The sequence below is a fragment of the Arachis duranensis genome, chromosome 2 (assembly GCF_000817695.3).
Source record: "Arachis duranensis cultivar V14167 chromosome 2, aradu.V14167.gnm2.J7QH, whole genome shotgun sequence".
Classification (NCBI taxonomy): Eukaryota; Viridiplantae; Streptophyta; class Magnoliopsida; order Fabales; family Fabaceae; genus Arachis; species Arachis duranensis.
In genome coordinates this window covers 17,301,102-17,318,700 of record NC_029773.3, presented here as the reverse complement: position 1 = coordinate 17,318,700, position 17,599 = coordinate 17,301,102, and the positions used below count along the sequence as shown (strand labels likewise).

At 36.2% G+C, this 17,599-nt stretch overlaps 1 protein-coding gene across 1 annotated transcript; it reads left to right on the top strand.

Annotated features, from left to right (window-relative positions):
• Positions 1–3,348: 3,348 nt before the first annotated feature.
• Positions 3,349–4,157, top strand: LOC107473839 (WRKY transcription factor 23-like). The gene is made up of 2 exons (XM_016093426.2): positions 3,349–3,627; positions 3,743–4,157. Exons 1-2 carry the CDS (start codon positions 3,467–3,469, stop codon positions 4,155–4,157), a joined length of 576 nt encoding a protein of 191 aa, XP_015948912.2. The 5' UTR covers positions 3,349–3,466.
• Positions 4,158–17,599: the final 13,442 nt, after the last annotated feature.

The window sequence follows — 17,599 nt, the reverse complement described above, 5'->3', positions numbered from 1 at the left end:
ATGAAGAAAGTATAACAAATAATTCTTAGATATTCTCAACAGTCTTGTTTAATATTTTAGCCATTTTGAGTATTTTGAAATAGGCAAAAAATAATTTTAGTACTTTTCCTTTTTGTTTATCTTTTTCTTTATTGATTGTTAGGCAATAAAAAAAATCTAGTGGCAATGTATTATAATCATAGCCATTAATTAACAATAAGAAATATAAAAAGAAAAGTTTATAAGGTATAAACGTTTACATATTCAAAATAATTGTATATATATGATAATAGTTTGAATTTACTATTTAATTATCATAATTATGTGTATTGAGGTGTATTTATATTTGAAAATGGTCAAATCTTTAGATTAAATATTGTGTTTTAAAAGGTAACAAAATTGATGATATTTAATAGCAGCAATTAATGTTAAATTTTGTAAATTATAAGAATTATGAAGTAAATTATATATGCCTGATATTTTTATCATTAAATTTTTTACATGAAAAACTTAAACTATTGTATATTTTTATTTATTCCTACTTAAAAATAGTCAACATAGTACTAAATGTAGGGTTTATTAGAAATGGAATTCATGAAAGTATTTGTTAATAAATATAAACATAACAAAAATTATAGAAAATTTAAATTACTTAATTATTGATAAACAATTATTTCAATTAGTTTTTATCCATGTTTATAAAATAGTCAGATAAATTCAAATCTTAAGCATGATGTCAGAATGACCCCCCAATACCAGGTTTAGTCAGCATGTGTACAATCATTAACAATAATTTTAAAACCGCCATGAATATCTATAGCTGGAATTTTCTTTTGGATAGAGATCATTGTTCTTTGCATAGTCAGTTTATAATGGGAACACTAAGTACAACTATATCGGATTTATATATGTATCGTATCTCTATACCTTGTAAATTTTCAAAATTGTATACACTTAGTCATTGCATCGAATTAAAGCCGATATGTTATGATGTATAAACATTGAAGCGGACACAGAGCATAATATAATATCGGACACGCAGACATAGAAATGTTGAATTGTTGAATTTTAATAATATATATATATAATTTCATTAAATGAATTATAATAATATTTTGGTATTCTATTAGTATTAAAATATAAATCCATTTTTTAGTTATTTTAATGTCTATTTTTAATTATATAAAGTATTTGAAAATATATTTCACTTAATAAATAATAAAATGTTTTATTTCTAAACTTATTTCAAAAATATATATTGGTATTTATGTTCGAAGAAATATATTTTCTGTTTTATTAAGACACAATTGGACACGAAAGACACGTGTATTAGACGAATGTCAGATGAGTGTCGTGTTCAAAATGTGTTTGATATACATACAGTGAAACTCAGCAAAGTGTTTGCAATTCATAGTCTATATACAAATTCTGGTATTCTATCTTTTCACCTTCAGATCACTAAAACTCGTTTTTAAGCTAAGGGATACGCTCTTAGCACTCTGGTGTGTAATCGACATGCTGCTAACTTCAATTAATCAATTCAATTGAATAAGAATAATTGATCCGAGCGGCCTTCCATGTTAAATGACCTTTTAAGGGATTATGAAGAAGAGGGGATATCCAAACACCAACAATTGGGACGAAGGTAGTCGTTCCCCTAAATATAAGAATCATACCCCCAAGAAAGAACTTGAGATGTTGCTGAGGTGGGGATTGACTGAGTATTGATCGACGTTCTATCAATAATTCAATTGAATTACCGTTATTTTCCTCATTTACTCTTTCTAATGGTCTACTTTTCCCGGTTGTGATTTAGTATTCCATTTGAAAATTTACACCACTATTATTTATCGTTGTAACAAATTTTATTTTAAAAATATCAAGTAATAAAAAAATAAAAAAGGAAAATAAAAGAAGTTATAGAAAGAGATAAGGCAACGAAAGGGTTCATTATACACAAGATGATGAGTGATAAACAAAAACCTTAGAATGTGAGGGTCTTTGTACTAATATATAAATATATATATTGCTATCTATTTTCTCAGTTTGAAACTTCGAGCATCTACGATGCCGTCGATTGTAGATATCATGAGCTGGTTGAAACTTCGAGCATCTACGATGCCACCTATTGTAGATATCATGAGCATGAACAACAAAAGGAACACATATTCTTTTAAAATTTGATTTCTTGACAGAGATGGAATCTGAAAACCTTGAAGATGGTTATAAATGGTGCAAGTATGGCATAAAATCCATAAAAATAGCCCTTTTCAAATGGTGCAAGCTTCGGCAGATTCAATTCACAGATCAACATATTAAATTCATAATTAAAAATATTAAAATAAAAAATAGTATACCTAATATTTTCTTATCATATTTCTGTTTTTGATAACTTAAGAACATACATCATCACTGTATTAACATAACAAAAAAAATTGTAAAAGAATAAAAATTGTAATTCGGAGAGTATCCCTTTCATGTTTGGTATCTCCCCTCTCTCTGTTTTTTCCTTAAGTAGTATAACAAAACTGTAACTAAGAGGCACCGATCTGAGAAAAATAAAAAAGAAAAAAGGGAGAGTTGACATAGTGTTAGAAATGTGATAGTATGTACAAGAATAGAATCATAGGACGGTCAAATCAGTATCAATAATAAAATAATTCATTTAAAGAACAGAATACATCATTAGTTTCTCCCTTATCACCACCGCCACCACCATCTTTATTGTCTACACCTACCACCATCACCCAAGATTTTAGCTTTTTCAATGATACCTTCTTTGAAAAGTCACTTTCTGGCTTGGTAAACGTTGGAGACTTTGGTCCTTTCTTATACGAGTGGTTAGACATAGCTGAAGAAGATGCCCCGCCAACCGAAACGCCAATAAAGCATCCTCTTCCTTCTCTGTCTCCATATACGTAGTTATTCTAGAATCTTCTGAAGTAGGTGCATAGTCACAAAATCCAGTCCTTTCCATAATCCCATCCGATCCTGAGGTGGTCGTTTCTAACAATAACATCACCAACAACAGAGCTGGAGGGCCTAAACATTCAGTGGAATCAATTGTTGGTGGAAATGGAAATCTGAGAGGCGATGAACCAGATGATGAAGAAGATAATATTATAACTAGGTAAGAAGAAAAAAAATAATAGTAATAGTACTGAAAAAAATTAATACAATTAAATGACTATTATTTTCCTTGTTTACTCTTTCTAATGGTATACTTTTTGCTATTATGATTTAGTCTTCCATTTGAAAATTTTCACCAATTTTTTTTATTGTTGTAACAGATGTTTTTTGAAAAATATCAAATAATAAAAAAGAAAAAATGAGAAAAAAATTTTTATAAAAAGAGAGAAGGCTAGGAAAGTGTTCATCAAACATAGCATGATGAGTGAGAAATAAAAACCTTAGAATATGGGGTCTTTGTACTAATATTTTCTTTTTTGCTCTCTATTTTCTTAGGTTGAAACTTCGAGCATCGACGATGGCATCGGTTGCTGATACCATGAGGATGAACAACAAAAGGAATAAAAATAATCTTTCAAAAATTACTTACATGACAGAGAGCGAGTCTGAAAGCCTCGAAGATGGTTATAAATGGCGCAAGTACGGCAAAAAATCACTCAAAAAGAGCCCTTTCCCAAGGTGATGATCTAACTACCATACTAACGCAGCAAAATATGCGGTGTTGTTTATAATATTAAATAAAGACACATGAATAGCTTTACCTCTAACAATACTGTTGTGGCTTCTTTTGCAGGAGCTACTATCGTTGCACTGCAATTGGTTGCAATGCAAAGAAGAGAGTGGATCGGTACATGGATGATCCCACCCATGTACTAATCACCTATGTAGGTTTGCATGCTCATGATTTGCCACCAATCCTTCCACCTCCATCAAGATCTTTCAACCTCTACAATAACTCCACCGTAAGCCCCAAACTTGGTAAAGGAAGCGGTGTACAAAAACCTATACTTTCAGATGCAAGTGCAGGTGCAAGGGAAAGAATGTATGCCAACAACACTATTACTAGTGTTAATGTTAGAACTGGCAATGATAGTTGTGTTAATGACGTTGGCCCGATTGAGGATATTGGTACCGGACTGCTTGAGGATATTAATTTGTCATCAATAGCACCTCATTATCAACATCATCAACCAACATTCTATAGTTGAAGAAAGTATAACAAATAATTCTTAGATATTCTCAACAGTCTTGTTTAGTATTTTAGCCATTTTGAGTATTTTGAAATAGGCAAAAAATAATTTCAGTATTTTTCCTTTTTGTTTATCTTTTTCTTTATTAATTGTTAGGCAATAAAAAAATATACTGGCAATGTATTATAATCATAGCCATTAATTAACAATAAGAAATATAAAAAGGAAAGTTTATAAGGTATAAACGTTTACATATTCAAAATAATTATATATATATGATAATACTATGAATTTACTATTTAATTATTTTAATTATGTGTATTGAGGAGTGTATTTATATTTAAAAATGGTCAAATCTTTAGATTCAATATTGTGTTTTAAAAGGTAACAAAATTGATGATATTTAATAGCAGCAATTAATGTTAAAATTTGTAAATTATAGGTATTATGAAATAAATTATATATGCCTGATATTTTTATCATTAAATTTTTTACATGAAAAACTTAAACTATTGTATATTTTTATTTATTCCTACTTTAAAATAGTCAACATAGTACTAAATGTAGGGTTTATGAGAAATGGAATTCACGAAAGTATTTGTTAATAAATATAAACATAACAAAAATTATAGAAAAGTTAAATTACTTAATTATTGATAAACAATCATTTCAATTAGTTTTTATCCATGTTTATAAAATAGTCAGATAAATTTAAATCATAAGCATGATGTCAGAATAACCCTCAAACCAGGCTTAGTCAGCATGTGTACAATCATTAACAATAATTTTAAAGCCTCCATGAATATCTATAGCTGAAATTTTCTTTTGGATAGAGATCATTGTTCTTTGCATAGTCAGTTTATAATGGGAACACTATGTACAACTATATCGGATTTATATATGTATCGTATCTTTATAACTTGTAAATTTTCAAAATTGTATACACTTAGTCATTGCATCGAATTAAAGCCGATATGTTATGATGTATAAACATTGAAGCGGACACAGAGCATAATATAATATCGGACACGCAGACATAGAAATGTTGAATTGTTGAATTTTAATAATATATATATAATTTCATTAAATGAATTATAATAATATTTTGGTATTCTATTAGTATTAAAATATAAATCCATTTTTTAGTTATTTTAATGTCTATTTTTAATTATATAAAGTATTTGAAAATATATTTCTCTTAATAAATAATAATATGTTTTATTTCTAAACTTATTTCAAAAATATATATTGGTATTTATGTTCGAAGAAATATTTTTTATGTTTTATTAAGACCCAATTGGACACGAAAGACGCGTGTGTTAGACGAATATCAGATGAGTGTCGTGTTCAAAATGTATTTGACATACATACATTGAAACTCACCAAAGTGTTTGCAATTCATAGTCTTTATACAAATTCTGATATTCTATCTATTCACCCTCAAATCACTAAACTCGCTTTTAAGCTAAGGGATACGCTCCTAGCACTCTGGTGTGTAATCAACATGTTGCTAACTTCAATTATCAATTCAATTGAATAAGAATAATTGATCCGAGTGGCCTTCCATGTTAAATGACCTTTTAAGTGATTACGAAGAACAGGGGATATCCAAACACCAACAATTGGGATGAAGGTAATCGTTCCCCTAATTATAAGAATCATACCCCCAAGAAAGAACTTGAGATGTTGCTGAGGTGGGGATTGACTGAATGTTGATCGATGTTCTATCAATAATTCAATTGAATTACCGTTATTTTCCTCATTTACTCTTTCTAATGGTCTACTTTTCCCGGTTGTGATTTAGTATTCCATTTGAAAATTTTCACCACTATTATTTATCATTGTAACAAATTTTATTTTAAAAATATCAAATAAAAAAAATAAAAAAAGAAAAAAAAGAAGTGATAGAAAGAGATAAGGCCACGAAAAGGTTCATCATACACAAGATGATGAGTGATAAACAAAAACCTTAGAATGTGAGGGTCTTTGTACTAATATATAAATATATATATATATTGCTATCTATTTTCTCAGTTTGAAACTTCGAGCATCTACGATGCCGTCGATTGTAGATATCATGAGCTTGAACGACAAAAGGAATACAAATAGTCTTTTAAAATTTGATTTCTTAACAGAGAGGGAATCTGAAAAACTTGAAGATGGTTATAAATGGTGCAAGTATGGCATAAAATCAATAAAAATAGCCCTTTTCAAATGGTGCAAGTTTCGGCAGATTCAATTCACAGATCAACATATCAAATTCATAATTAAAAATATTAAAATAAAAATAGTACCTAATATTTTCTTATCATATTTCTATTTTTGATAACTTAAGAACATACATCATCACTGTTATTAACATAACAAAAAAAATTGTAAAAGAATAAAAATTGTAATTCCTAGAGTATCCCTTTCATGTTTGGTATCTCCCTTCTCTCTGTTTTTTCCTTAAGTAGTATAACAAAATTGTAACTAAGAGGCACCGATCTGAGAAAAATAAAAAAATAAAGGGAGAGTTTTCACAGTGTTAGAAATGTGATAGTATGTACAAGAATAGAATCATAGGACGGTCAAATCAGTATCAATAATAAAATAATTCATTTAAAGAACAGAATACATCATTAGTTTCTCCCTTATCACCACCGCCACCACCATCTTTATTGTCTACACCTACCACCATCACCCAAGATTTTAGCTTTTTCAATGATACCTTCTTTGAAAAGTCACTTTCTGGCTTGGTAAACGTTGGAGACTTTGGTCCTTCCTTATATAAGTGATACCTTCCACTTTTGCATGCTTTTTTTTTATCCTCTGAGCCATTCCTGCCCTGTAATCTCTGAAATCACTTAACACACATATCAAGGCATCTAATGGTAATAAGAGAGGATTAATAATAAGCAAATATAAGATCAAAGAAGCGCATTTTCAATCATAGCACAAAATCAGGAAGGAAATATAAAACCATGTAAATATTATGAATAAGTGGGTAAAGAGTTGATAAAATCCACTCAATTGAGCACAAGATAAACCATAAAATAGTGATTTATCAGCTAACATTTCCTATTGACTTCTACATTTTGGAGATGCCCCCTAATGAATCAGGAAGACCATCATCTATCCTGCTTGGAAGGCCATTTCTGCAGACTTCAAGGTTCAAATTAGATGCCTTCTTAGGAACTTACTCTTTTGAGATAGATGGCATAACAGTGAGCTTCAACCTGGATGAAGCTATAAAGCACCCACCGGAAGATCACTCCAACTTCCAGTGTGACATTATTGATGAGATTGTGGCTGAAGTTCACCAAGAAGAGGTGGAAGAGACGCTTATGGAGCAAGAGGAAAGTGTGGGGACACCCCCTGAGCTTATTGAAGATACCTTGCCACCACAATTAGCTCCAGATGATCATGAACCTAGTCATGAGAAGAAAATGAAGCTAAAGCCCCTTCCACCCCACATCAAGTATGCTTTCCTTGAGGATAATCAGAAGCTCCAAGTTATCATTGCAAGGGAACTCACTTCCCAACAGGAGGAGCAGCTACTTAGTGTGCTAAGAAGACACAAGAAGGCCATTCGGTGGAGCTTGGCGGATATAGTTGGCATCAGCCCTCAAGTCTGTGAGCACCGAATATTTTTAGAAGAGGAAACAAGGTCTGTCCGTCAACCTCAAAGGTGGCTAAACCCCACCGTTCTAGAGGTGGTCAAGATGGAAGTAACCAGGCTGCTTGAAGCTAACATCATCTATCCAATCTCGGATAGTGAATGGGTCAGTCCTGTACAGGTGGTTCCAAAGAAATCTGGAGTCACGACAGTGAAGAACGAGCATGGAGAGCTCATTGCAACTAGAGTGCAGAACGCCTAGAGGGTATGCATTGATTACAGGCGTCTCATCCAAGCTACCCACAAGGATCATTACCCCCTGCCTTTTTTCGATCAGATGCTTGATCGCCTATCAGGTAAATCACACTACTGTTTTCTAGATGGTTACACTGGCAATTTTCATATTCATATAGCTCCTGAGGATCAGTAGAAAACTACTTTTACATGTCCCTTTGGAACGTATGCATATAAGAGGATGCCTTTTGGCTTATGTAATGCACCGGCAACGTTCTAGAGATGCATGATGAGTATTTTCTCAGATCTTCTTGAGAACTGTATGGAGATTTTTATGGTGATTCTTTTAGCCTTTGCTTGGATAGTTTAGCTAGATTATTAGACAGATATGTTAGTTCAAACCTTGTATTAAATTTTGAAAAATGTCATTTTATGGTCCAACAAGGTATTGTTCTAGGACATATTGTTTCTAATACTGGTATTTCAGTTGATCCAGCAAAGGTAGATGTCATTTCTGGGTTACCTTACCCCTCTTCTGTGAGGGAAGTCCGCTTGTTTCTTGGTCATGCAGGTTTCTACCGGTGCTTTATCCAGGACTTCAGTAAGGTAGCATTGCCGTTATCCCGACTCCTGCAGAAGGATGTTGAGTTCGAGCTGAGTACAGACTACAAAGAGGCGTTTGATAAGCTAAAGACTGCCTTGACCCAAGCCCCTGTTGTGAGAGGGCCTGACTGGAGTCAACCCTTTGAGATAATGTGTGACGCCTCCAATTATGCAGTAGGAGCGGCACTGGCTCAGCGCGATGGTAAGGACTCTTTTATTATTGCCTATGCATCTAAGACCTTAGACACTGCTCAGTCTAATTACACTACCACTGAAAAAGAGCTTCTGGCTATAGTTTTTGCTCTGGATAAATTCCAAGCCTACTTACTTGGTACTAAGGTGGTAGTGTACTCAGACCATGTAGCTCTAAAATATCTATTAGCTAAAAAAGAGTCAAAACCAAGGTTAATACGTTGGATATTGTTGCTGCAAGAATTTAATTTAGAAATTAAGGATAGGAGTGGTTCCTAGAATTTAGTGACAGACCACTTGAGTCGCCTAGAGCACATTAAGAGTGACTCCACTCCTATCAATGATGCTTTTCCATTTGATAGCTTACACGCAATATCTGTAGTAGTTCCTTGGTATGCCCCTGTAGCTAATTATCTAGTTAGTTATACATTCCTTCCTAATTTTACTAAGCATCAAAGGGACAAGTTGAAAAGCGAGTCCAAATATTATATATGGGATGACCCATATTTATGGAGGTATGGTGCTAACCAGATAATTAGAAGGTGTGTGCCTCAATCAGAATTCCAGTCAATTTTAGAGGCCTGCCACTCCTCCGAGAGTGGTGGACATTTTGGCCCTCAAAGGACAGCTAGAAAAATTTTAGACTGTGGATTCTAGTGGCCCATTCTTTTTAAAGATGCTACTGCCTTCTGTAAATCTTGTTCCCCATCCCAAAGATTTGGTAATATATCCAAGAGGGATGAGATGCCCTAACAACTTATGTTGTTCTGTGAAATTTATGTTTGTGGCATTGACTTCATGGGTCCGTTCCCAAACTCTAGCGGTTTCTTATATATACTGTTAGCTGTAGATTATGTTTCTAAATGGGTGGAAGCAATTCCTACCCGTACTAATGATGCTAACGTTGTTGTCTCCTTTGTTAGAAATCATATTATCTATCACTTTGAATCACCACGACCAATCGTGAGTGATCAAGGCACCCACTTTTGTAACAGGAGATTAACAGGACTACTTAAGAAACATGGCATTGTTTACAAGGTAGCAACAACTTACCATCCTCAGACTAATGGGCAAGCAGAGGTGTCTAATAGAGAGATAAAGTACATTTTGGAGAAGATAGTCAACCCTCATAAGAAGGACTGGAGCACACGGCTTGTTGATGCGTTTTGGGCTTATCAGACGGCATACAAGACACCCATAGGAATGAGCCCCTTCCGCTTAGTGTACGGAAAGGCTTGTCACCTCCCAGTGGAGGTGGAACACAATGCTTTCTGGGCTGTAAGAGAATACAACATGGGATTTGAGAAGGCTGGCACTGAAAGGAAGCTGCAACTGGTAGAACTGGAGACCCTTCGACTCAAAGCATATGACAACTCCAGACTATACAAAGAGAAGGTGAAGGCTGTGCATGACAAGCATATCAAGAGAAGAGAGTTCAAACCTAGGGGGCTAGTCCTCCTTTACAACTCAAGGCTGAGGCTCATGCTAGGCAAGCTGAGATCACGGTGGGAAGGCCCCTCAGGGTAGAAAAGACAGAGCCATACGGAGTCTTCCACCTGCGTCATCCTTCAAGTTCCAAATTCATCAAGGTCAATTTACATCGCTTAAAGCTGTATCATAGTAAGAAGATGAAGGAAACTAAAGAGCTAGAGATCTTCCTCTTTGAGGACCCACCAACAGAAGCAGATTAAGCTTATAGACCGTCCAACTTAAGGACGTAAAAGCAAAGTGCTAGGTGGGAGACAACCCACCATGGTATGATTGTTTCTTCTCATTCCTAGTCTATTTTATTTTAATTTTCGCAGTAGTCATTCATAATTTCTGCACATTCATCTGCATGCTGCATTTTGCATTCTACATAAAAAAAAGAAAAAAGCACACGACATGCAAGCGTCGCTAACGCGTACGCGTTATATGTGTGTGCGTGAAACATAAAAATTGAACAGAGAGTTGGATAGGAGTAGTGCTGGTGGCGTGCCTTGTGCACAAGCAAGTCCACGCATACACGTCCCTCACACGTACGCATCGCTTGCGTTTTCCCCAGAACACGCGTACGCGTCCCTCACGCGTACATGTGACCCTGCAAATCGGCATAAACGGGTGTAGGGCCAGAGAGTTATGATGGTGTGGGGCTGGAACAGTGCTAGCAGCACAAGTCCCATCGCGCGTACGCGTCCCTGACGCGTGCGTGTCATTTTCTAATAAGGGCCATCCACTTGTGCGCATGCCTGACGCGCACGCGTCATATGCCATTTTTGCCCCACGCACTGATCACACAAAGAGTTGTGCGTGCATGGAGCAACCTTCGTGCCAATTGTACAACCCCCTGTCACGCGTAGGCGTCCCTGACGCTTAGGCGTCGTTATGAAATTGCGCGACCCACGCGTACGCGTCGCATGCGACGCACAATTAAACCACCTCAGCACCTGATTTCAAATCATCCAACCCTCCTAATTCTTTTCAATCCTAATTATTTCTTCTTTCTTCTTTCTTTCTTCTTCCCTATTCTTTCTTCATATCTTTACTTTCTTCTTTCTTTCTTTATCTTCTTCATCAGGTTTCTTTTCTTCTTTCTCTTTTACTCTTTCATTATTACATCAATTTATGTTTCTTTCTTTTCTTTATTTTTTCTTTTAGTTTCATTGTCCATGGTTTCGTTTTCTTTTTTTTTTCTTGCACTCTTATGTTGGTATTGGAATTTTTTTTGGGTATTACCTTACTATACTAAAGCTTGTCGATATTATGAGGAGTGATTTGAAAATTGATATTTTAATTTGGCTCTCATATACATTTGGATTATATTATTTTCGTTCCTACTTTAACTTGCTCACCAAGTGTTTGTGAAAAAGCCTATGGCATCTTGAACTCGATTTTGTTTTACTCCTCTTTTACTTGAATGCCTCTTTTTCAAAACACTTGCATTCCACATGTAATTGGGACTATCATTCACAATTGTCATCATTACAAATGCTCTTTTATTTGGCACATTTATTACTTAATGCTTGAGTTATGCTTCTCATGCCTGTTACTTGCATGTTTTTACCCTATTGCATCTTATTATTCTGAATTGCCTACGTGATCTTAATTAATGTCTTACCTACATGTTGTAGCTACAATGTACTTGAGCTATCATATTTCCTTTGGCATTCATTATCACCTGGAATTTTCTCCCTTCCGGTCTTAGTTATCTATATTTCACACTCTTCCTTTTTCTTCTTCCTTAGGCATGGGTACCAAGAAAGGAAAAAAGAAGGCAACTGACAAGACACCAGCAAGGAGAGGAACCAAGAGAACACTGGCAAAAGCACTTCCATCTACCAGTGTAAAGCCACCAACAAAGCGGGTGAAGAGGATCATTAAGGTTGATGAATCAGACAAAGCCTTTTTCACCCGAGACTCCACACGGTTTGCTAACCGTTATTGCGAACAGATGTTCCCCATCCTAACCGAGAGGAACTACAACAATGAGCACCTGCTCATTGTCCCAACACACTTTGTTGATTTTGTGGAGCCCCGAATTGAGATGAGACAATGGGATTTTTGAGGAGACAGCAGCGAGAAGCCAACTTATCATGGGTAGTTGAATTCTACTCAAACTTCTACCCGCCTACTCTACAGACTGTCTTCGTCCGTCAGCAGTAGGTCCCTGTCTCCGAGAGTGCCATACAGAGAACATTGGACCTTCCACCTAGTCCAAAGGGTTGGGAAGCATATCAAGAGGCATCCCATAAGCGCCAGACGTATCAGTTCGGATGGGATAGTGTTCTTGGAGTTATCGCCCAACCTGGCGGCACCTGGATCTATGGGACGCATCAGTCAAAACCCAAGAGCATCTCAGCCCAGTCACTTACCTTGGAGGCTCGCGTGTGGGCACAGATTATGTCCCACTATGTCTTTCCAAGCACTCACGAGTCAACCTTCACAGCAGATATGGCTGTCCTCATCTGGTGCATCCTGACAGAGCAACCCCTCAAGCTGCCCCGACACATCCGGCAAGCCATGGGACACGTATAGATAGCGGGTAATCTACCTTTCCCTGCCTTGGCCTCAGATTTGGTCTCTGCAGCAGGTGTGTCCTCTCGGGCAGGCGACACGAATGTCATGATCCCTAGAGCCGACCAGTATGTCCCGAATGGGAAGTACATCAGGCCGCCAGTTCCCTCTGTGAGCCAGCCTGCAGGTCCACCTTTGGATACTCCTCCCCGCTCCACTCCACCATCATCAACACCACAAGCACCATCCATCCTTCAAATGTTCCTTCAGATCCTTGAGAGGTTCGACTGGCAAGACCGGCAGATGGAGCAAATGAGGTGCCGTAACAAGCGCCGATACAACTATTTGAAGGACTTCATAGTTGGTACACACCCACCTCCAGAACCAAAGGACACCCCAGACTCCCCTTCATCCAGTAGCACAGGCAGCCAAGGCGAACCAGACACTGGAGGCGACACTTCCAGCCCTTCCTTGCTCCTTACTGATGGCACGGAGGACTGTGCCAAGCCTTAAGTGTGGGGAGGTCAGTCCTTGACTTCCGGAGGTAAGTTCTCTCTCTTAACACCAACATTTGAATTTTCCTTTGTTAGATAGGATAGATTACATGATAATAACTATTTGTATGTATGTTTTCTTGGTTGAAGTAATGAGTTTCTCTTCAAAACCCTTTTTACAATATTTCACTAATTTAAATTACAAATTTGTGTTAAACTTGTTTGAGGATTGTACTCTGGAACATGAATTATAGCTAGGAACACACAACCTGCGAGATTTGAACTTAATTACATGGTTACACTATTTAACCATAATATTTTATTCATGTGTATTTTCTTCTCTATGACTGCAATCTATATTTTGTTCCATTCTATATGTCCATTGTTTAGTGTATTCACATGCTTGCATATGATTGAGGCCATCATTTGTTATAAGCCCACTCACCCTAAATAGCCTACCCCTTCAATCACCTTTGTTAGCCACCTTGAGCCTTTTAATTCCCTTCTATTCTATATTTTACCACATTACTAGCCTTAAGCGTAAAAATAATTAATTACCCCAAGTGAATCTTTGGTTAGCTTAAGTTAGAAATTATGTATCAATTAAGTATGGGAAACTGTGGGAACTTAGGTTGATGAAAGTGTGTTGTGTTTTAGTGATAAAAAGTATTGGGAATTTGGGTGCATACTCATAGGAGACCAGAAAAATTAAAAACTCATATACATTGATATGTTATGTTTGCTTTCATGATGAAAAAAATTCAAATAATTAAGTAAATAAATGAATAAAGGGACAAAATTACCCCAATGTTAAGTTTAATAAAAGATCAAAGCATATGTGATAAAATTAAAGAAAAGTTTATGCATGAGTATGTGATGCAAAAGTCGAAATTTTGGGTAGCTAGGCATGATTTTGGAATCACATAGAGTGTACGTGTGTGTTAGGTGAGAGCTTAGGGTAATAAAAGATTCATATTATAACTCACTTGGCCATACATATATCATCACCCTTACCTTAGCCCCATTACAACCTTGAAAAGACCTTAGGATGTTTGCATTGGTATACTAAATTTTTGTTAATTGGTTGGATGAAGATCAAAGTTTTAGAAAGCATGACTAGAGAAGATGTGAGTGAATTAACCCTAGACACTTGAGAGAGTTAGAGTGATATACACTACCAGTGAGGGTTCAATACTTGATTCTATGTTCCCTGCTTTCATGAGCTATCTTCTTACAAGTTTACTTGTCTTTACTGTATGACTTGAATTAGTGGAATCTGATATATATATTTGTCTTGGAGAACTTGTTTATTTTCAACCAATTAGATAGAAACGTCTTAGGATATAGTTGTATTCATATATAGATTGCATTTCATGAGTCTTACTTTCCCATATTCATTCTTTTTGTCTCCTTGAGATTAGCATGAGGACATGATAATGTTTAAGTGTGGGGAGATTGATAAACACTATTTTATGGTTTATCTTGTACTCAACTGAGTGGTTTTTATCATGTCTATACACACTTATTTATACAATTTACATAGTTTTACAATTCCTTCCTAGTTTTATTCTACAATTGAAAACTTGCTTCCTAAGCACTTAAATTGTGTGTTCCCTTTATACCATTCGATGCCGTGATCTGTGCGTTAAGTATTTTCAGGCTTTATAGGGCAGAAATACCTTAAAGGATGGAGAGGAAGCTTGCATAACTGGAAGGAGCACAAGAATTAAAGGAGATAGCCAGCGAGGAGCGATGCGTGCGCATACCTGATGCGTGCGCGTGAATTGGAGTTCGCACGGCGATGCGTGCACGTGCTTGACGTGTATGCGTGACATGCGAGGATGACCAGCGACGCGTACGCATGACATGCGCTACCTGTAGAAATTGCAGAAAATGCTGGGGGCGATTTTGGGTTGAGTTTGGACCCAGTTGTCGGCCCAGAAACATAGACTAGAGCCAGGGGACAAGCAGAGACTCAACACACATTCTCATTCGCATAGTTTTAGTTTTAGATTGAAATCTTATAGAGAAATTACTACTTCCTCTAGGTTTTCCTCACATTCATAGATTTCTTGTTTTGATGCTTTTGATGCTTTTGCTTTGGATATTGAGAAGAGTCACTACCTCCATTGAAGTTTCTATTCTAGTTTGTGTCTTTATTTCTTTACTCTTTTAATTGCCCATTAATCCTATTTCAGATAAGGATGTTGCATTTTGGAATTTATTAATGCAAAGAATTACTTTTACCTTTAATTAATTTTCAGTTCCTATTTTATCTAATTTATCATGTCTTGTTCTTATAAGTTTGTGAACATTGTACTCATGTCGACGGAGTATACTCCCAACTTGACTTGGGGGTTGATTAAAAGAAGACCATTGAGTTGGAATACTCAAGTGATTAGTTAAATTGGAAGGGCTTGATGGTGTTTTTGTGGAAAAATAAATTTCCAACACACAAATCCAACCGGCAAGTATACCGGGTCGCATCAAGTAGTAATAACTCACAAGAGTGAGGTCGATCCCACAGGGATTGATGGATCAAGCAATTTTAGTGGGTGATTAGTTTAGTCAAGCTAACATTTAAGTGAGAATTGTGGCAACAGAATGTAAATAGCAGTGAACTTAAATTGCAGAATGTAAATAGGCAAGAAGCTTAAAGAACAAGAAAAGTAAATTGACAAAATCTTAAATGACAAGAAATGTAAATTGCATTAAATGTAAAGGGGAATGGGTGCAGAAAATTTAAAGGAAAGCAATAAGCAACACTTAGAATAATTGCAGAATAATTAAATTGCATGAAAATTAAAAGGACTTGGGTGCTGGGAATTTAAAATTCAACAAGAGAATGTAAGGAGCAATCAAACAGAAAAGTAAAAGATGAAATAAGTGCAGCAGATTTAAACAGAAATGGAAAATTGCTTGAAGAAGCAACACAGAATGTAACTAAGCTCAATTGTGAAATTTAAAGAGACAAGTGAAGATCTTAGGGAATCAAAGAGACTAGAAAAAAAGTCTAGATCTCAATCCCTTCCTTGATCCAAAAGAGAATAATTGCAGAAGAAAAAAAGAGAAGCAATCAGTGAAGACTCAAATTCAATCCTCAATTTCTTAGAAATCTGCAGAAAGTAAACAAATAGAATTCTCAAAGTGAGAATGAAACAGAATTCCTCCAATCTCACTCAAGAAAAACAGCAAAGAAAACTAAGAGAGAGCTATCTATTACTACTACTCCCTAATAGAGCAAGCCTCCCTACAAAGATGGAAGTGATGCCTTATATAGGCTTTACAAAATGAAAAATGAAAATGAAATTAAAATAAATTACAAAAATGAAAATCCTAATTTAATTGATCCATGTGCCTTTGAGTGATGATGTGGGCTTTGCTTGCTTTGGATTTGAGGAGAAATGGGTTTGCTTGGCCTTGATTCAATTTGGAGAGGAATTGAATTTAAATGAGATTTTGGCCCATGTTGCTCCCAGGAGGCTGCCCTGCCCTTGTGGAGGGCAGGGCAGAAAAATGAAGCTTGGTGCGAGAATTGGTGCGCGTTGGTGCAGCCTTGGTGCGAGCTTGGCGCGGCAAAATTTTCCTTGGTGCGTATGATGCTGCCCTGCCCGCGCCAAGGGCAGGGCAGGAAAGGTTTGGTGCGCCAGGGACGTGAGTTGGTGCGCGCGCTTGGTGCTTCCATGGTTGAAAATTGGTGCGCGCGTTGGTGCTTCTTGGTGCGCCACACACGATGCTTCTTGGTGCTTCCAAAATGCATTCCCGTGTTCGAACCTGGGAGGACGCACACGCTACATCATTTTCCTTGGCTTATTTTTGCTTATTTTTGGCCCTTAAAGATGCCTTTCGTTCCTGCCTCAATTGGACGCCAAATATCGATTTCTATATATCGTTGGAAAGCTCTGATTGTCAGCTTTCCAACGCAACTGGAAGCACATCAATCGGACGTCTGTAGCTCAAGTTATAGCCCTTTGAAGTAGGCATGGTCATGCTGTGAGCGCCCAGATTTTACCTTAGCGAATTTCTTGCTTCCAATCCTCAATGTGCATCACGATTTTGCCCTTGGCAAGGGCAGGGCAGTGTGCGTGCTGGCTGCTTCCTTCCTTGATTTGGTCATGGGCCACGCTTTTAAAAGCGTGGCCTAAGGCTCCAAAGTGTACCCCAACTTCAAAGTGTACCCCAAAGCTCTTTTTTTCTCCTTTTTTTGTGCTTCTTTGCTTCTTTTTCTTCTTATTTCCTACAAGATTTATAAAATTAAAAGATCAAGAAAATATATCAATTAAGTATAAAAGCATTCAATATTTAAGCACAAATCATCAATTTCTTGTATGAAAAAGCATAGAAAA